At 43.0% G+C, this 21,480-nt stretch overlaps 2 protein-coding genes across 3 annotated transcripts in view; one reads left to right on the forward strand and one right to left on the reverse strand.

The window, feature by feature from the left end:
• Positions 1-11,536, reverse strand: part of COL4A6 (collagen type IV alpha 6 chain) — a 121,450-nt gene extending 109,914 nt beyond the window's left edge. The window contains exons 1-4 of one of the 2 annotated variants that reach the window (XM_090150069.1): positions 11,261-11,536; positions 11,117-11,177; positions 8,876-9,264; positions 8,294-8,393 (exon numbers count right to left, since the gene is read on the reverse strand). In XM_090150069.1, coding sequence (XP_090006195.1) covers positions 8,294-8,374 — 81 coding nt within the window. In that variant the 5' untranslated portion in view covers positions 8,375-8,393; positions 8,876-9,264; positions 11,117-11,177; positions 11,261-11,536. The remainder of the gene's footprint in view (positions 1-8,293; positions 8,394-8,875; positions 9,265-11,116; positions 11,178-11,260) is intronic. The other variant, XM_031594469.2, reaches the window with a different exon arrangement.
• Positions 11,537-11,769: 233 nt separating this feature from the next.
• COL4A5 (collagen type IV alpha 5 chain) overlaps positions 11,770-21,480 on the forward strand; it is a 79,704-nt gene continuing 69,993 nt past the window's right edge. The window contains exon 1 of the mRNA XM_031594471.2: positions 11,770-11,992. Coding sequence (XP_031450331.2) covers positions 11,900-11,992 — 93 coding nt within the window. The 5' untranslated portion in view covers positions 11,770-11,899. The remainder of the gene's footprint in view (positions 11,993-21,480) is intronic.

Raw genomic sequence — 21,480 nt, forward strand, 5'->3', positions numbered from 1 at the left:
AGATGGCTTTGTTTCCCTCATTTTTTATCTAATATGTTGGAACAAAAGGTGAGATTTTAAGTCAGAATGGTTGTTCTCATTCTACCATGATTCCTAGACAAGCTCAAGCAGCGAGCCCAAGATAACCTCCTGGGATTCTAAGCCAAGAGCAAGGCCTGCACCTTGGCCATGGCAACCCCCACAATCATGACAACCTGGGGGATATAAGGATAGAGCACAGCCTGATGAAACGGGCTTGGAGATACTGGATATAAGCCAACAGTGTGCCCTTGCAGCCCAGAAAGATAACCACATCCTGGGCTGCCTCAGAAGTGTGGCCAGAAGGACAAGGAAGATGATTCTCTGTGCTGTGAGACCTCACCTGGAGTGAAGCATCCACATGTGGAGTCCTCCAGCGCAGGAGAGACACAGACCTGTTGGAATGTGTCCAGAAGAGGGCCACAAAAGTGATCTGAGGAATGAAACACCTCCCTGCAAGGACAGGCTGAGAGCTGGGCTGTGCAGCGTGGAGAAGGGAAGGCTGTGAAGACCTGAGAGTGGCCCGACAGTAACTAAAGGGGACTATAAGAAAGAAGGGGACAGACTCTTTAGCAGGGTGTGTTATGATAGGACAAGAGGAACCTGTTTCAAACAAAAAGAGGAGAGATTTAGATTGGGATGTAAGGAAGTTTATGGTAAGGGTAGAACAGGCTGCCAAGAAACATAGATGCCCTGGAGACACTCAAGGTCAGGCTGGACCAGGCTTTGAGCACCCTGATCAAGCAGTACACGTCCCTGGTTACTGCAAGGGGGTTTGATCAGATGACCTTTGATCATCCTTTGCAACTCAACCATTTTTAATGATCTTCCAGAGGTTGGATCATATTTTCTAAGAATCTACAATAAAAAAACAAAAATAAAAGCAGCAAATTCTGGGGGATTTTCAGACAACAGCATGATTTATGTTTTTTTAACCCTTCAGAAAACAACCCATGTATGTGCTATTGTTAAAAGCACAGCACCCTAAGGCTAGCACAAGTAAGACTCATGGAATCCTTAGGGCTATTGAATCTAATTCTCTTGTAAACCTTTAAAAACCTGCCATCATTTGTCCTTTGATAATATAAAATGTTATTATTCATATTATACTATTAGAACAATAATACTAGCTTTCTTCTGTTGCTTTACACTGACGCCATGTTTAATATAATACAGAATTTTATGCAATCCTTTTTTTTTTATCATCACTATTGACCTCAGTGGAATATACATATAGGGATGTACAACATTTAGATGAAAGTTCTATGAGGTAAAACTGAAATGCAATGTTGCATTTGGATCAATTTTTCTAAAATATATGTTTGGTATGAAATCTCATGATTCTCCATTCATAAATATTAGGAGAGTTGGTCAGTTGTTCACGAAAATAAAGCAAACAAAATACTTGTGTCATCTTTAGAAACCAAAACAAATGTACAAAAAATATAAATACATAGCCCACCCCACTAAGTTTCTTCCAATGTTACCAACAGCTACTTTTCTTGAAGCAAACCTGCCCCCTTCAATCAGTTCTCTTTTCTACTATGACCTGAAGGAATGGTTAAATATTTTCCCATTCTCTACCCTCTTTCAGCATGAGACATGGACATACAGAACACCAGGAACACGCACAATCACTTTATACATACAACACAATACGGAACAAGAAAGTTCTATGAAATCATTCACAAAGCCACACTGAAAAATATAATCCAATCCCAGAGCTACTACCCACAAAGTGCTGCCTGCCATGCTCACAACATTGCTGGCAGAGTCAGTACTCTGCTATCATGTCCTTATACCATCACACAGCAACCAGCAGCTTTGGGCTTACCAAGAACAGGGACTGCAGCAGATATAAACAGAGCATTATAGTAAATTTCACAGCTCTGCCAAATATTTGAATGTATTGTAGCAGGCACAATTCTTGCTATAAGAACAAGAGCACAGACTACACCACAAGTTAAGTGCTTGTTGCTGTGGTAGTGTTGTGGTTTTTTTTGTCTCTACCCTTCTTATATCTGCATCCAACTTTTAAGAATCTTATAATACCTCTTTCACTACCCACCTATAACAGGGGAAAGAAAAAAAGAAGCCATTTCCATTATCTGAAAACTCACAACATTCTTTATAAAGATTAACAGCACTGTCACCCTTTCATTACAAAAATGCACAGCAGAACAGAGATGTAAGTGCTGCTGGGCTGCAGAAGGGCCCCTGCAAACAAGCATGTTGTGGAGCTAGCCTGTACCTGTGTCTCACTGCACATTCCTCCCTCAAAGGAATTCAGAGCTGAAAGCCAGTACCCCTCTGCCCTCCTGTGTGTGAGCTCACAGCACCGGAATGAGGAGGAGGAAAATAGCTTTCCCACTGGAATTTCTTTAATGGGAATTACTAGTGCTCATCTCAGTGCTGGAATGATTTGGTCCAGTTATTCTGAAGCACAGAGAACACATCTGTAACTATCTCAGCAAGATTAATTCCTGGTAAATTCAGTGATAACACAAACAAGATCAGTAGGCTGACAGTCTTCTGTCATAAAACAGTCATTCCAGATCTGGACAGTAGCATACTGAAAATTAAAATAAATCACTTACCTTTCCCTTTGTTTCACAGCTACAAAATAACAAACAGGGTAAAAATAATCTGGGGAGTTATAGCCAATAACAGAATATTGCTGTTAAGAACAACTTAGCATGAAAATTATTTAATTTTATTACTGAATTTTATTTTCCTTTTTAAAATATAATTTCCTGAAATTTGTTCAGCACTTACTGCTTTCAGCACAAATTTATGTTTGAGGATAAAAACACACATCATTCACAAATCACATCACCTCTTTGTGCATTGTTAGCATAGTATTCATTTACTCCTATCCAGAATACCTGGCAAACAATGCAGCTTGCTGTTTCATAAAGTATCCCTGAATAGAGTTGAAGAGTCATAGTAACACTGAAAATCTGATAAAAGCATTCATTAAGTCTGCTCTGCCACAGTCAGACTACAGCTGAGATAACACTGCTTTCTAATCTGTGCCACTCCTGTCCAAACCACATGTAGAACTTGGCTGGCTAGTGTGAAGCTGAAAGATGAAATCCAACTAGACCTTGGAAAACCTCACACTCTCACGTTAGTGCATAGAAGAAAATTGAATTGGACAGCGTTTCTAAACAACCACAATCAACATCTTACATTTCTATGCGGTACTGGTTAGAAGTGCAACCCTTCCAGCTCTCCAAAGGCAGGCTGCACAAGCCTTCCACTCACAGGGCCCTAGGGCACACAAAGCACTGCCAATTATGGTCCAACCATTCAAAGAACCATGCCACCTAACAGACCAGGATCATTATGCAAAAAGCCATTTGCATTTCCTGGCTGGAACTTCTGTTGGCTAAGCAAAGAACAAGGAGTCACAATCCAGCCCTGATTTGCCACTCGTGCCAGGGCAAAACTGCCTTCACACATGGAAGGCAGCAGTACTACCATGCAAACTGCCACAAAACAATGTGGGCAGGCACAGTTGAAGGACACCTGCAAAGTACTCAGAATCACGACTGAAAGGCAATGCAGTAACAGAACCAGTGCTTAAGTATTTAAAAGTTAAGACTGTATTTCACTTCGTACTTACGTAAGGGAAACACGCATGCATGTCTGTGATACGAACTCTAGAAAAAGGATAAAACATATTTTAACTGTTAGCAGCACTTTCGTTTCAGGACTCGTTCTAGCCTGCAATTCTGCAGCCCACTTCATCTCTGAAGAGCCTTCCCACAAGCTCAGGTGATTTTCTGCAGCTTACTTGAGACACAGAAGGCCCTCAGTTCCCAGACACCCTGCTGAAGGTTCTCAACATTCCACAAGCTTCAGGGCCAACACATTAACATAGAAATTGTACCACTAAGAGGTATTAGGTCAAACCACAGTTTGGAGCTCACTCTAATTATCTAGTCAGATTTTAGTTTAATGCTAACAAGATTATAGATTCACAGAGATTAATCTTGTTAAGAGTACCACAGAGAAAACCATATAATCACTACCTTGGAGAGATCAGCTGAAGTATTCTGTTTATGGTCACCAACACATTTAGCTTCAAAACCTCTCTGGAGTTTAAAGAACATTCCTGGTACCTACTTGTGGTAAAGGCAGGCTTTGGATCTGGCATTTACTTTGGTAACTAGAATACTTTACCCCAATTACCTTGTGGTTAGAGAGTTTCTTCTCTGCACCACCCTATTCACATCTTTTCTCTCTTCCCATAAAGCCTACATCTTTCCAAGTAACAGCAAAAATCCCAGTACCACTCACCAGAGGAGATTTCATAAACAGGTTCCTGCTGAAGCCCAAACTACTTTATTAGGTTAAAAAATGTAATACTCCTCCTTATCATAAATGATCACATAGCTCACAAGAAGAAAGAGCCATTAAATCTGTGTTTCAGATGAAAACAGATTAAAAGCCTTTTACTAAATTAAAAGCAATTAGTTTGCATTAGATCTATTCCCCTAGCAAATCAAAGGAAAAAAAAGCACGTGTATTCCAAAAGCAAGCAGGAAAGTAAGCAGCTCACTTTCAGCACCCAAAGCTAACTACAGCCCATCACTGCTGTGACTGTGAGACAGATGTACCACACTGCAATCCTTTCTTACAAGGGAGAGAAGAGTCAGCTCTGTGCAGAGCACTACACACCATGCAACGCAGAACTTGCCAACCGCACTTCCCAGCTAAATCCACACTTTGCTTACGCTGTAGCTCACGTAGAAAATGTTTACAAGGATACATTAATTTTGAAGATAATGCTCACACTTTTCAACCCCTTCAAGCACACTTTGTTGATAGTCTACAACCCCACACAGAAGGCTGAAGCTGAAAGCCTACAGGCTCCTTTTATGGAAATGTCTGAAGACTTCTATGAATTCTTAATTTTACAAGCTTCCTTTTTGCCAAATGTTTTTGCTCCTGCAGGCTACGTTCTTCTAGCTGTTACACCCTGCTGTGCGAACAGGTTTAATCATCAAAGTAAAACGCAGTGATTCACCTTCCTATTGTTCTGATGAGTTCACACTACAGCAGTTGCAATAATTCCAAACTGCTTTCAAAACGTATGTATTGTACTGAGCAAATGATTTCTATACACTCCTTCACGGCAGTATTTCAATCAGTCTGATGAGAACAGTTACAATTAAACGGTCCCGTACCTCCTTGAGAAAGTCATGCAATTACTCCTTGTGTTAATTAAACTTTGTTACAGTAATGAGTATTCAGAGTTCTTTTAATAAGCATAATAACATTCGTAAGGCCATTCTTTAACTGCACTTTTTTCTTTTTTTTAAAACTGCATTTTTCCTCTCTTCTGCTGCTTCTATGGAAATGGGAACACGACAAATATGCAAAGCCATAGGAAAGGGAAATACAACTCATTTCTTACAGAATCCTTGACAAATGCATTGCCTCCTCTGGCAGTTCACAATTAGTCTAGATGCAATACCTAGATGATGTTACCTGCATTATATGTCAGACCAAGGTCTTGCTAAGCATTGAAGATTGTTTGTTTCTATTGATAATGGGTAAAGTCATAAGCACAAGGCACAACCCTCAAACAGATTAGTGCAGAGATTCCTAGGTAACAGGTGTTGACATGTCCTCACTGCTGCTAAGTGAGGCATCAGAAAAAGCACTGCAAGATTAATGCCAGGAAACATACTGGCAGCCTCTCAAGACTATGAAGAGGCAGAGGAGAACATAAAAGCATGGTGAGGCAAGGGCTAGTGATGGAAAGTACAGAAAGTTCCTGCTGAGGAGAAGTAAGCAGACCAGTGAGCAAATCATCAAGCAAATGTGGAACAGAGCAGCTACTGACACCTCCACGGACTGAAACAAATCACATTAACCTATTTCACAAGGCTGATCCTCTCAGTATCAAGGTAACTAAATAAGTACAGACCAAGTAAACTGGATCATGCTGGTTTAGTGGTCTGTTGAGTTTGATCCAACTAAAGACAAACAGAGCCCCGGAGAAGCAACATGAAGGTGGCAAGCTTGCACAGACCATAGGGATTACTACAGTTATGTACCCTTTTGGAGGAAGAGTAGAATTAGAGGGTGAGTTCAGTCTCCTCTGACCATCAGGAGCTGTGAAAAAAAAAAGTAGCAGAGAGTCCAGGGGAGCAGATCTATGGAACAAACCCTTTGATTTCATGTTAGTTCCGCCTCTTTTGGTTTCCTCAGACCTGTGGAAAAAAAGCTATTCTGAACATATGACTTTGAACACAAGTAATATCATTGATGTCAACACCTTCTATGATTTTGTTGCATACAGCTACCAGAAACTGTAGTAACAACTTCCATATGGATCAGGCTATCACTGAGAGGGAAAAAAAGCTGACCTGCAGGAAATCTGTGCAAAAAACACAAGAACAGATTGTTTGATTTCTCCAAGCATTTTCAGTTTTCTTGGCCAGACCTCCAAACACCCTTTTTGCAAGCATTAGGGAGTAAGCAGCAACCTTACCTGCTCTTTCTTGTTAGACAAGTAACCTGAAAGGCATATCAAGTTCAGTGTGCTTTTACAGTCTTCTCAGGAGAGTAAGGGTCTTCAAGGGGAGATTTTGAGAGGAAGAAAAAGTTAATCATGCTAGTTGCTGACTCCTGTCTTACTGACTCGCCTTTCTCCAATACTACTTAACACTGCAGTCACTAAAAAGACAAAACCAAGTTCAACTGCATTTCACAAATACCCTTTAAGAAGAATCTCTGCCTCCTTCCCATCCCTTTGTTAGAACAATTCCTTCCACAGGTAACAACATACAAGCTTTAACTTTATTTCTTATCAAAGAAAGCTGTCCAATATTTGAGACTGGGTTATCAATCTTGAAAACTATTTATCAAATATTTATTCCCTAAAAAAAAAAATCTTAGTTTTCCGTCACTGTTATAACACTTAGGCAGAGACACAGTGTTAACAATCTCCCTTTAATTCCTGTTTAGGCAATAAGTTAATCCAAAATTGCTGTCCACAGAGAGAGACACAAACCCACTTAGGAAGGAAAAGAGCAGGTCAAGTGTGTCACCAACTCTGACAAAGCCACCACCCTTTTACTGTCACAACTTCTGGTAATCTGTAGCATGCTCATAACATCTGTAAGCATCAGCTCATTACTGCTGTTACCTCAGGAAGAAGAATTAGGAAGGAGTTAAGGTGCCACACCCCTACTCACCTGGAGAGAGTTCTCCATCAAATCTGACATATCTTGGCAAAGGCTAGACAAGTAACAGTATGATATCTGCTCACATATTAATATACTTCATATAAAACAGATCTCCACTTCTTTTTTTTGCTTTAGAAACAGGAATTAGCAGATATACTGCTACTAGGAAAAAGGTTATTTTGCAAAGGTCGTTCCCCATGCAATACAAAATCTTTGCCAAACAAGTGTCTCTATACCTACACACTCTTACTGATAAGAGGCTGCCTTATGTAGTAAGGAAATCCTGAGGTTCAGAAGACTAAAAAATAAGAAAGTGAAAAATCGCTTCTCACAATTTCTTTAATTCCGTAGGCCTCTTCCTTACATAAGCAAATACATTATAGACATTACTGCTTTCTTTACAAAGCTCAAGGCTATGTAAAGATACTGTAACTGTAAGAAGACAAATAACAGGAGGCTTGCATATCTATGAATGCTGATCAAAATGGCAGAGGAATAGGAAAAACAATAGGCTTTAAAACAGATTTTAATGGATAAGACCATATTTCCAGGAACTTTATTGTTTAAAATAGAGTGGTGGGAATTGCAACTCTGTTTTTAAATACCCAGTTAAACAGCCATTTCCTGCTCATTCAGATCTCTAGGACAGAATTTATCCTCAGTGTAAGGCCACTGAAAAGAACAAGCTTGTTTCAGTTAAACAAGTCCAGTACATATTAAATGAAAATATATTAAGAAATAGTTATGTCTTAGATGAAGAATCATGCAGAAAGCCTAGAGTACATTAGGAGAAGAAAAACAGAATGACTTGGGCTACTAGTTTACTGTAAACTAGCTGAGCTTCAGTCATTCAAAACTGAACAAACTGTCCAGAGCTGGTTTTACCAACCAGTTTTCATTTACCTTGCTCGGATACTTCCAAACAAGCTTAATGTGAACAAGACATTAAACAGCAGAAAGAGAGCTCTCTCTAGTTAGTTGTGACATCCATTATCAAAGATGAAAAAATAGGTTTGAAAGAGCAGCGATAACATATGAAGCCTAAACTCATGAAATAAAAGATAACTTACATGAAAGCTCCAGAAGTACCTCCCTAACAAGAAGAGGAGCACAGTGGTTCTTTTGGCTATCACATCAATAACAGCACACATTCCAGGTGTGTTCAACTAGCTAAAGAGTAAGAAAGAGAATATAAATAAGGAGTTAACTCATTTCTATGCCATGTATGCTTTTAAATAGGCACAGCCTTCAAATAGAACAGCTACTACAACTATTGATATGAGGAAACTTCTCTGAGAGCTTTGCAAAAGGACAAGAAACTCACATTTCACTGCAGGAGACCATCTCTGACCATTAGAACCAACCCCCACCTTACATTTATAACAGGACATCCCAGGAACATCAACAAAACTAGCCACATTACAAGCGTAATCTTATACTGCTATTCAATATAAGTCACCCTTTATAACCCCCCCCACTCCATCCAAAAGAAAAAAAAAGAACCAGCAGAATTAAGTTTGATACACATAATGCTATAACATAATAAAAAGTAGAGCAAAAATAGCAGGGTACAAAAGCCTCCAGTTACAACAAATAAAGACAAGTCTAAAGACAACAGCTATAGAAATTAAGGAAAAAAAAAAGCTGTTTACATTCAGAAAGCCCCAAGACAGGGATTTCCAGTGAGATACCCTCACCTCCACTGCCAATCCTTAAATGAGGGCTGGGAAGGGGTGGATCCTGGCTGCACCTCTTCCAATCACTCAAGTACATTGCCTGCACCTGAGCTCCCCTGGGTTGGCCCTGCCTTCCCCCCAGGTGCTCAATCACTGTTCAAGCTGACTTAGCAATTCTGCTTCAACAGGCTTTTAAATCCTGTTCTTACAAACATGTACTTGTAACAGAGACTTCTGAGACAAAGCCATCTTTGGTATGTCTTTATTGAAGATGCTGGCCATTGCCTATTTCTTGTAATGTTCCAGATGAACGCTCAGCAAATTGCTGCAGTACTTATGAAGTTTCATGACTGAAATCAGATCAGCTGAAGGAAAGAAAAAGGAAACAGTTATAAGCCACATCACCTTCAACAAGGAGTGCTTCAGCTGTTGACCATTTCTGAATAGCTTAGAGGAAGATACTATCTTTATCAATCTAAAATTTTAACCTCATTCTGTTAATGCTGTATTTCACAACACTCAAATCATACGGCAGAGGACTGCTCATGAAACCTACAGAGATTCTTACCTGTAGGAAAAAAGATCTGCTTACTGCAAAAGCAGGTTCATGTTGTCTCTTAATGGCTTACTTTGTGCTGGAAGGCGTTAATTGTGACTGGTTTCTTGTTGTGTCAGATCCTGTTTTAATTTGCCAATACCAGAAAGTAAATTACCCACTATATCTGAAAAGATGACAAAAACATTTGTCTTTCTTTCCTGCTGAGCATGTCTGACAGCTTTTAATAAGAGTAAGTACTTTAACAGCTCAGACATATGAAGCGCTAAAACTATTTGAAGAGCCTATTTCTGATTCTTTCATGCTTTCAGACTGCTCACACAGAAACAAAGATTTTGTTTGCTTTTTAACTCCAAAGGAAAATGCCAGGAAGACTCAGAAATGGCAAATAGATGTTACTCTTACTCTCTTTGGTAGGCTTTCCTTGATAAAGTCTCTTTATACTCAGTGAAACTTGTCAAGAAGCTGCAAATAAAAACAAAAAGAAGCCCAAGCCCTGAGATGTGCTTCCTAACAGCTATACAGCAAAACTAGAACGGTTTAAAACTCTGTTGTTGGCCACTTCTGCACCAATCAGGACAAATCTCACTGACACACTGCACAGATTTATACAAACGACTGCAAAACTTGCTCGCTGCATTTGTTTCAAACAGCCTTGAAAATACCTGCTGTGTTTCCACATAGATTCCAGTGCAGTAGGAACACCCAGGAGAACAGTTGTTACTTTTGTTGAAGGAAAAAAAACTAAAACTTATAAAAGAAACTCTCACAGTTCTGTATGCTGTCTAATCTCTTAATCTTTGGGAAGATTAGAGCCTGTAGCTACCACCTGATCAGGATGGTGGAATTCTACCAGCCCAACACGTTAGGAAAAGCACAAGGTAGAAACAAGTCCTTTATGTTTCTAAAAAATAGAACCCCCTCTGCCATTAAAGCCTCTTCAAAAGATTTCTTCTCAGCGGTACAGGAAAGTTCTCAGTCCTTACAATTTTAATCAAAAGAGCAGCAAAAGCACTGGGAAAACATTGGCTCGAAATCAAGAGCTCGAGTTTTCTACTGTTTTTGTTAGAAGCTTGTTACAAGTTGGATTTCAATAAACATTCGTAGGTCACGTAAGACGCGAACGGCTTCCACCGATTCCACGCAGGAGATGCGCGGTAAAGCCAGGAAGGACCACAAGGACCGGAGAGCATCGCACGATGCCCATTAACATCACAATGTAACAAAGAGATCCGCTCCCAAGGACCGCGCGGCGCTCGGGCAGCCCGCGCACCACGCTCCTCCCGCAGAGCTGCAGCCGCGGCTCCCAGCCCAGCCGCTGCACGCCTGGAACGGCACGGACGGAACCGACACCGCCGAGGCGTGGGAAACCCGCGATCCGCCGCGAATCTCCTTGAACGTTAATTGGGAACAGCGGGAGGGAAAAAAATAAAATAAATCTGTGTTTACGCCATAAAGTTGTCAGGCTGACAGATCGTAAAGTCGCCGCTACCGTACGCCACGCGGGATCTGAAGCGCGATCCGGCTTCTCAGCCGCGAGTTCGGCGTGGGGCCGGGATCCCTCACGCTGCCGAGCGGCCGCTGGGCGCTGCGCAGCCCCGGAACCCCGCGCCGTTTCCCCTCGGCGTCGCGGGGCGGCGGGACGCCCCTGCAGCACTTACCGCGCTCGCCGGCTCGGCGCGCAGACACAGCAGCAGCACCGGCAGCAGCAGCAGCAGCGCCCTGCGGGGAGGCAAGAGGAGAGCACGGCGTCAAGCGGGGCCGGGGGCGGGCGGGGAGGTGGGGGGTCTTGCCTCGGCACTCACCCTGCGCGCCCCGGGCCCATGTCTCGGGCGGCCGGGGTCCGCGGCTCGGCTCGGTGGAAGGGGAGGACCGCCTCTCCGTACGCGCGGAGAAAGTTTGCGCGATCTGAGCGGCCGCCCCGCACCTGAGGGGAAGGGAAGGCAGGGCCGGGCTGGCAGCCCTGCCCGCACGGGACGACCGCACCGCCCCTCCTGAGGTGCGCCCCGCCGCCGCGACGGCAGCACTGCCGCCTGCACCCCCCGCCGCCTCCGCCGTAGAAAATAGTGCGGGGTCCGGCTGCGCGCAGCTCCGCGGAGGTGCGGGGCGGAGGGAGGCGGGCGCGCGCCCTCGCAGCCGCCCACAGCCCGGCACCCGGAGGGAAGGGCGGAGGCGGGGAGGCGCGGCCGTTCCTTGAGAGCCGGCACCCAGCCCTGCCCGCACACGCACGCCACGCGCCCGCCCGCCGCGGGGTGCGGATGAATATTGCGGGTGCGAAGTAGTCCCGGTAGGGACTTGAGCCGGGAGAAGCGGGCGAGCGCGGCAGAGGGGCGGGTGCTGGCGTCGGGGCGGCCGGCGGGAGCCGCCTGTGGGAGCCGCGCTGCCCCGCCGGGTATGCCCGCGCCGCAGGGCCGCTCCCGGAGCTCCTGAGCGGGCGGGGGAGGATGGAGCGGCGGTGGCGGAGCCGCAGTCCGGCCGCGGGCTGCGTCGTGCTGCTGTTGCTGGGCTGCTGGGGGCCGCGGGAGGCGGCGGCGGCGGTGAGTGCGGGGCGCGCGCCTCCTTCTCTGTCGGGCTCTTTTCGGGGCCCCGCGGGCGGGCGGGCTCCTGGGGCCGCGGGTGCCGGCACGAACGGGGCGGGCAGGGCGGCGCGGTGCCTCGGGGGCTGCCGTTCTCGGAGGCTTCTCCCGCCTCCCGTGGGAGAGCGGAGCCGTCGGAGCGCGCCGGGCCGGGAAGCGGCGTGCTTGTGGGGTAAGGGCGTCCGGGCGGGATTTGTGCGGGCTGAGCCGAGGGCTGCTCCGGGACAAAGGAGCAGAACGGCCCCCCGCCCGCGGCGCGCTGCTGGGAAGGCGCACCTGGAGGCGGCGGCGCCGAGCGGAGGCGATGCGGGAACGGCACGCGCGGGAGGTGACGGCGCCGCGGTTCCGTGCCGCCGCGGGAAGGAGCCCCGCGCACGAGGGCTGCCTGCAGCCGCCGCTCCGCCGGCACCCTCCGCTCCTGCCGAGCCGCGACGCCCGCGGCGCGCTACTACGGAGGCTGGCTTTGTAAAGTTTGCTTGGAAGGCCGTTCTGATCTCTGCTGTTTAGGATGATATCTTGCTCGGAAAAAACGCGTGGCGTGGCAGGAGGTGTGGAGTACCTTTCTGCCGCAGCCGCGCTACGTGCGCACTCGTTTTGTAGCTAGAGCTGACAAAATCCTGTCATGAATACGCCTTTGAAGTGCATTCCTTTACAGTGAGGCTCCGCAGACATCACGCGTGCCCTTCTAAAGCTGAAACACAGCCATAGTGCGCTGCTTTCCTCTTCCCCCCTCCTTGATGCCCAGGTATGCACCCGGCCGTAAGCGATACCACCGTGCAGTCAGTGCCTGCAGGCTGCTGGAACTGCGTCTTCACGCTGTCGGTGGTACTGCTTTCGATGCTTCATGAAGTGCCACCAAGCCTCCGCTGTCTCCCATTGTGTTCCCCCCTCTTAACCCCTTTCTCCCCCCAAAGGAAGGTCTGGGGAGGCCCTACTTATGGGACTTAACTGTTTTAGGAGATAGGGATTGGAGATCAATGGGCTTGTGGACGTACGTATGGCTCTTTTTTTGTCTTCCTCTTTCAAAAAAGTGCCAAAGCAGAGATCTGCGTGTCTTGTGGGGTCTTGAAAGGGCGCTGTGCTGGGCTGACCTCGGTGAGATGAAGAGAACAGAGTGGTGGAGGAGATGGTGGGATTGTGGATCTGAACACCGCCTGGTGCTGCAGCCTTCCTCTTAGCAGGAGCGTTCTGGGGTTGTACCTCTCCACGATAAGATTAGCTCACGACCTGAGGGCTCTTGGGGGTGGGAAATAGAGACACACCTCTGTTCCCAACCTGCGTGGGTCCTGCTGACACTTTGGTTTACTAATGCTTTGGGATTCTGATGTCCTTGAATTTCCCATGATGGTGACAATGCTGAACAAACGCTGATCCTTATCAAGTAAGATCAGCATTTTATTTTTCTGATTGTCAGAAGCGCTGGAATTAGCGTTAAAGCAGTATGCATGATACACACAGTCTCTTTGTGAATGTTGTTTTGGGGCCTTGTCAGATTTCCTGACCTCAACAGGATGGATCTGGTGGGATGTGTTCAGGCTGCTTTGGTGTCCTGACTGAAATATCTGAAGTCATTACTCAAACCCATCTTAAGTGCAGAAATCGCATCGCATTTGTTCCAGACCGTGTAGTTTACCTTGTAACTCATTACAGTGTATAACAGAATGGCACTCTCTTACCTGTTCAACTGGGTGAGTAAGGCAGGGACCACGCGATGCTCTCCTGTGCAGGCTGATGCTGATGTAGGATGAAGCATGCAACAAGCAGTTGGCAGTCTGGAAAAGGTCTTGGTTCAGAATGAGAGAATGAATGAGATGGGAGATGGTGTCATCTGTGCATAGTGTGATTTCCTAGGTAACTTTTCTGAAAAGGTGCTTATTTGTTTTATGCTTTTATTAGGGTGTGTGATTGCTTATGCTTAGGGGACACGGTGTTTTTTATGTAAACTTACCTATATTTATATAAGCCAATTCACTCTTCTTATAAGTGGAGTCTTTTTCTTTCCTGGAAGGTTTATATTTATACAGTGTTATAGAAAAGTGAGCACAATTTGCAATTGTGAAAGCTATCTAGTTAAAGAATATGGATTAACTAGATTATTGCACTAATCTGCACGACTCAGTTGATGACTGCTTATTGACTTATATTGGAGGAGGGAAAAAACCTTTGTATTTAAGACCTTGATTTCTAGTGTGTAAACAGGCTTTGTCAACCCTTTGTCACCCCTTTTGTCAACTTTGTCAATAATTTCTGCATTATTTTATTTTCTTTGTGTTCTGCTTTGGTTATAGTTTGACCTGAAGTATAAGAATGGAAACCAGGCACCAAGATGGGTGTCACTTGTTTTTGTTTGTTTGGTTTTTAAGTAACTTTTGGAAAGCCTGTAAACTTAGCTGGAATTTGTCTTTTGGATGTTGTTGTGTATATAAATACATGTGCATGTGCATTCTCATTAGTTACAGTTTAATTTGATTTGTAAATGATGATCACCTTTAGTTTCTCTTGCTGGTCTCAAGGATTTTTCTGCAGTACTGATTACTGTTATTTTGAGTTTCATAACTGCTTGTGCCTCTTTCTAGTTATAAAAGCTAGGTCTGTAAAAGCAGGAAGAAATGGATGCTGGCCTTCAGAATTCCATGGATATGTCTTGGTTAGTCATGCACAAGACTGTTTCATAACGATAAGGCTCAAGCCCTCATACTTAAGCTTGTCTCTTGTCAAGGGTTTTGCTTTTGGCCTCTCACAGGTCTTAATTTAAAGATATACAGTAAGTGTTGTATCTTAAGATGTGTTCTGGCACATATTAAACTGCTAACAAATCAAAGCAATCCTGAGTGAAACCTAATTTGATTTCCATTTGGGCCATAATAGGATCTCCTGTGGCTCTGCATACGGAGCGGTTACCTATCTTAATCAGTTTTTTCCACATAATGGAAATAGACTGGTAGTTCAGTGGAAACTCCTAGGTTTCCTCCTTAAGAATGAATTAACCTGCTTGCTGAAATCAATTACCTAAACTGCTTACCTTTTTCTGAAGCAGGAAGGGAAGTTTTCTTAGGACCAAATGTTTCTTAGTTTACGTTCTGTGTTGAACAAACTTGCGTAGTGACCTTTTTCCACAATGAGTAATGAAGGAGTCGTGCTTACCATCATGCAGTATAGTTGCTGTTAGTTTTACTGGAACATTCAGAAACTTCTCTATTACAAAACAACTGAAATCAGTAAGAACACCCTGACAAAACGAACGTGCATATTTTCTATGTGGGACAGAGTGCAGCAGGAATCTGCGCATGCAGTGAAGGTGTATTGTGCACTTCAACCTTTCATTCACTTAAATTAAATCTCTTCCTTCTCTAATCACACCAGTTGTGTATACTCTCCATTGTATATCACCACTTAACAAGATATCTAGATAAGGTCTACTTGCATGTTCTAGGAATAGAGTTATGCAAGTGCAGTGAATAGAAAGCCAATAACAGTAATACCAGACAAATTGCTTTGAATGAAAACGCTTTTTTTTTTCTTAGCTGGTTCATAAGTTGTATGGACTCAGTAATACCTGAATCCACTGGGATGCTCTGAAGTTCTTGCAGTACCCAGTGCCTGGCTATCTGATGCTGGCTTCAAAAAAGGGAATTTGCTGAGAGCCCTGGTTAGAATGCAAGCGTGTGGCATGTGGAGAAGAAGCCTTGGTGTAACAGTTACCAACAGTGTAAATGTAGCTGAGCTGAAGAGAAAAAGGTTCTGTTTTAAATAAATCTAACGCTTGTAAGTCAAATGCAAAGCTGTTTTTGTTCTAAGTCTTGCAGAACTGAAGTTTTTCTTCAATTTCCCAATTGGTCTCACATTTAGGACACTGGGTGTGGGGTATGTAGGCTTCGTTGGAGATGTCTTAGTGTGGAGCTCTATTTTGCTGTTGTATAACTTCAAAGTTATACAGCACTGTAAAATTTTCAACTTAGATTTGTTATTGCCTTTGTCTCTCTAAATCAGTCTTGATTCTTTAACTGCTTTATAGCTGTATCGACATCTGCTTCAAGACTAAAGATATTTTGTTCACTTATCAAAGTGCATCTCTGGTGTCGTGCTCTGAGAGGGAATTTGGACCTGAGGACTCTTCCAACCTGCAATACCTTGTGTGTAAAATTATACTGGAGTCTAGCAGTGCTCCGAGGGATGCTTTCTGTTGCGTATCTTGCATATTCTGTAGACAAGAATTAATCCTAACTGCACTGTAATGTTGAGAGTAGATGTTCTTGTTTACTTAGAATGGCTAAAATATTTATATGCCCATACTGCACACAAAAGGAAAATAAATTGTAGTGGCAACCTTGATAGCTTTTAACCTGAAGTGTGTTTTAGGGGAATGAATGCTTCGAGCTGACTTTGGTGATAGCCTTCAAGGCTCTTAGTTATGCAACCACAGAAAGTTGAGCAGCAATTTCTCTTCTTGTCTTTCTCTCTCTCTCTCTCTCCCCCTTTTTGGAGGGGAGAGAATAGTTTAGTCTCATCAGTATTTTGTTTTCTGTGGGTTTTTTTAACCTAATTTCTATAGAGAATTGAAATTTCAATCTCTTCCTTCTTCTGGCACTGTAAAAGGAATTTGCACACAGCACTTAGACTAGAAGTCAAATAGCTGTCTACAAAATGATTGTTTTTCTTTACAGAGGCATATAAGTAGACCTGCAAAACTCCCTTCTTGTCTAATGTGATCCCACTGCATGCTGGGTGGGTTGATCTCTATTTGTTTCCCCAGCTGAAAACAGCCTAGTAAGTATCTTATTTTTTTTTTCTGTGCCTGGTAAGAATTTATACCAAAATGTCTTAAATGTGTTGGAGAAACCTATTTATTCCAGTATTGCCCTTCGCTGTTATCACTGTGAATCTTAATTTCAAAATGCATCATTGACTTACAGGAAAGTATTTATTCTGTACTTCTTCTAGGGGAATTCAGGTTCTTTTTGAAATGAGACGTAGAGCTGAGGTATGCATGCACGACAGACACCCCTTCCTTATAAGAAACAATCAGCATGTAGAAAAACTTTGGTTACTGTTGGAATCTTTCACTCACATGGAACTGAGTCTTTCATCTCTTTCCATCTTTCCCTAACGGTAGTTTCTCTCACCTGCTTCGTGTTGTATTTGGAGAGGTAGTTATGGCAGGTTAGATCACATCGTTGGCTGGTAGAAGAACTTTAAGGCTGTCTGGTCTGCTTGAGCATCCTGCACTATGTTAAGAGAAGACCCTTCTGTTGCTTGTTTGGCCAGTAGTCAGCAGAGCTGTCTTGAAATGGTTTTAAGAGATGGAGACTGTAGAGCAGTTTGTGAGGAAGGCAAAGACCTCATTGTTCCAGAAACTGGGGAGGTAAGTGGCTGCTGAGTCTCACTCAAGCTATAGTGTATTTTTAGTACTTAGAAAATTAAGCAGAACTACACAAACCTCCCTTTCTAGCTTAATCTTCAGTTTAACTAACCAGTTTCTTGCATGGCTGCTGGGCTAGATGAAAGTACAAGAGCCTTAATGTGCTGGGCATAAAATCTGGCTTTATTTAGCAGCTGTAGTGATAAAGTAAAGCAACATGACAAAGCTTATACTGAGAGAAGGGCAGTGAGGCTTGAATACCAATGCTGGGGGGTGGGAGGGGGAACAAGTTTCTTGCTGTTTTTGACTGACTCCTGTTTCCTCTTAGTCTTTCAGGAACTTCAAGCACTTTAAAGTATTGGCAGCGTGGAATGGAAGGGAAGAATTTTGTAGGTGGTATCAGAGGTGTTGTATTTTGTTTTATAGCCTAATTAGCTATATGCTATCTGTAACTGGTGGTTATGGCTGGGAAGAGAAAGCCTTCTGTTCATTTAACACTTTCTCAAACAGAAATCAGACTCACATGAGCACTGGTGATAGTCATTGTTATGTTGTGGCTAGTACGTATAAGTGCAGTTTGCATTCTTCTGTGAACAGGAAGAAATAAGGTAAATGGTTTTCTCTCCTAACTTGAAACTTAAGGAGGAAAATCACCTAGCACTTGATTCTGTGAAACTAGTGTTTCAATTCATTAGCACAGTGTCTGGAATAATCAGTTGCTCAGGTTTCTTTCCCAGCTTCTGATTTTGGAAGTCCATCCCTTCCTGTACTGTTACTTTGCTCTGTGATTAAAACTCTGTAACTCCTTTATGAGAAGGGTGGGGTTCTTTGATTGCTAATAATGCTATCAACTTTTTTTGTTACAAACTTCATGCTGCTTTTATACTGGGAGGTTTCTACTTTTGTCTTATCTTAAAAGGTTGTCACTCTTGCTTCTTAATTTGCATGCTAGTATAAATGTGATACAAAAACGTTATTTTGGAATGGGAATGTGTAAAAAGAGGCCAGTGCTGGATGGATTTCTTCATCTGGCTGTAGCCATGTGGGCTGTACAGTTTTAAGAGCTACCTGTTCCTAGACAAATTAACTTCACATCAATGGAAACGCTTTCAGGCAATATTTCTCACTTGTGTGTGTAGAGAAATAGTTCTGAGTTCATACCCAAGTAACATACAGCCATTTCTTCTCTGTCCTAAGCAGTGTTCTTGTTGTTTTCCTGGTAGTCATATTCCTTTTACCCACGTTCTCTAATCAAACTAGGCAACTGAAGAGTAATGGTTTTGATTATGCATACTGAACTGATTTCTTCAGTACTCTGGATATTACTGTGAACTTTGACAGATCTTTCACAGTAGTTAATTTTATTATTCTTTTTTTCTGGCCCTTAACTTCTCTATAAATCCCATGTCCTGGGTGAAAAAGTAACAAGAGTTAATAACTGTAGAAAGCCATCAAGATTAAGCAAGAATTAGTCAAGCACTTTTTTTTGCTTCACAGGCTAGCAAAGAAGGCTAATTTTACATTATTAAGGAAGACATATCTCAACAGCCCATGTGTAAGACTATCCTGTATCAGTATATGTTTACTGAATACAGTATTAATTGTTCAGAAGCAAACCTTTCTATTTAATCCTGAAATACTGGAGGAGAGTAAAATGACCATCATGGCTGAAGAACTGTGCGCTTTATGCACCTTGAATTCAAGTAGCAGTTATTACAAATGACAAATGAACAGCTTTACCTAAAGCAATGAAAACTTATATGATCTGCAGGCAGAGCTGGGCGAGCAGTCAGGTCCCAGAGGAGATGATTTCCTGAGGAGTGCCACTGCAAAACGGTATCTGGGTGAAGGAGCTGATGTACTTAGTTTTTAAAAACACTTTTTAAAGTAATTCTTTTTATGGGGCAGTGACTTTTGTGACTTCAGCTTACTCTGAATGAACCTGTTACACAGACTGGCAGCAGAAGTTAGCCTTTCTGACTTAAAGAAAATACTACTACTGAATTAGTCTAAAAATTATTTATCTTGAACCCTAGAAGGCAAAGATACTCAGGAGGAAATGGAGGCTTTCTTTCTGGTTTAAAAGATGGGAATTTATATTTGACTACTCCTATCTCTCTTCATGCAGGTTCTGTGTATCCAGGGCATGAAAACAAAAGTTTCTGCAAAGCCATTGCTTTTTAAAATTCTTTATTTACATTAAAACAAAATGGAGAAAATCTGGAGAGGATGAGAAAAGTTGCCTGTGGTGGATTTTTGTATTTTTAAATGAACCTAGAAAACAAGTGCTGTAGCTTTAGGTTTGAATGAGAAGCGTCTCACTGATGGGCCAAGCTTTGTTTGGGAAAAGTGTATGTTTAGAACAGCAGTGTGCTGTACCTAACAGTGACCCACAGTCACACGGGTGCTGTGACTTAGTAAGTGCTCTTTGATTGCTGATATACTGTGGCAATAACTGTGGAGGAACAGTGTGGTCATTTATGGCTTTGATGGAAATAGTATGTGTTTTCCTTTTTTTCTTTGTTAACAAGTTTATGCAAATGTGTTTAATGAGATGCTGAATTGCTGTAGGTATATTCTAAATGTCATTGAAGCTTTTCAGTGACTCTTCCTTTTTGATGACAAAAAGCCATAAGTTAATATATTTGATAGGAGACTGCCTGAGCTTTTCAGGAAGAGACAAATTCTTAAGTTCTTTGAACACTGATCCTGAACTGAAGGAAAGATGGTATTGTTGCCAGCTGGGAGGCTTGGAGGACAAATAGAGAAGATGGATGGTTAGGTATTAAAACTGATTTCTGAGCACTAATGATTATAAACAGATAATGAAATGTGGGGGAAAAATCTCTGGTCATAGTCGTGTGGTATTTTGCTGTCCTTGCATTGCAGCTGTATGTAACAGCAGCATGAACATCACTTTGCATTGGTCACTGTCAAGATGCTGCCTGAGAAGCTCTAATTCCTTGCCTCTAAGCACTGTGATGCCTTATCTGGGAGAAGAAAACTCCCATCCAACCAGTATTGGTTATCAAAAGACTGTAATATTTGGAGAAACTGGGCTAGCTTTTTGGCTCTCTACTTCAGATTGAGCACTTTATTTTGTCTCACACTGTAGTGGCCGATACTGATCAAATGTCTGAAGTAGTTGATATATTTGAGTGAGCTGCAGCTGTATCTTGGTAGTTCTTTCAGTCCTGGTTTTGTATGCACTCAGCTCTGCAGAACTAGAGACCACTACTGCCTTTACTGTCCTTGCTGTCATCTGGAGATAGTAAGTGTAGGATATACTTAAGGATTTAGCTTCTGGAATGCTTCAATGTAGAGAGGAGAAAAATAATAAAGTTAAAATGCTAAGTTTGTCATTTATTGTAGAATCAGGAAAACTTAAGAGTGGAAGTATAATTGTACTGCCCTGGAGGGAGGTTAGGTACCTCTTGCTCGGAGCAGGGCTGTCATCAAAGTTCTGTTTATTCTCATAGCTGTGTTTAAAAGGACACCGTAACAGCATCTTCTTTTCCAAACCTTGCTTACTACAGGCATATGGCTGGAACTCTGAAAATGCTCCATATTTAGTGCTTGTAATTAACCTACTAGTTACTGCAGATGCAGAGCATATATCACAAACTTGCGGCAGTGTCATGGTTTTATGTTTTTTGGTTTTCAGTATTCCACATCAAAACATCATGCATTGGAATTAAAGTGTTAATGCTCCAATTCCAGGTACCTATCCCTAGACATGACAGAAGTCATGGGATCTGACCCTTCCAGGTGGGACGGTCTCTTACTGCCTGGCAGTGGGTGCTGGAGGTGCTTTCCGAGCCGTTCCAAGCTTTTCAGGTTTGACTCGGTCTCAGGAACTCTCTCTCCTATCTTATTTGATTTATTAGTCTCAATTTCAATTAGATTGTATTGTATTGTGTTATCTTGCATTCCGATATCATAGTAAGTAAAATAACTTTTCCTCCATAGATTGTTGCTGCTGTTTTTTTTCCTCCCTTCCTTCCTTCCCATTTTGTGGGGCCAGGGGCCTACTGCCCTCTGTCACGGGCATACATTGATCTAGTTAACTCCGTGACAGGCAGATTATTTT

The sequence above is a fragment of the Phasianus colchicus genome, chromosome 14 (assembly GCF_987193195.1).
Source record: "Phasianus colchicus chromosome 14, bPhaCol1.hap1.1, whole genome shotgun sequence".
Lineage (NCBI taxonomy): Eukaryota > Metazoa > Chordata > Aves > Galliformes > Phasianidae > Phasianus > Phasianus colchicus.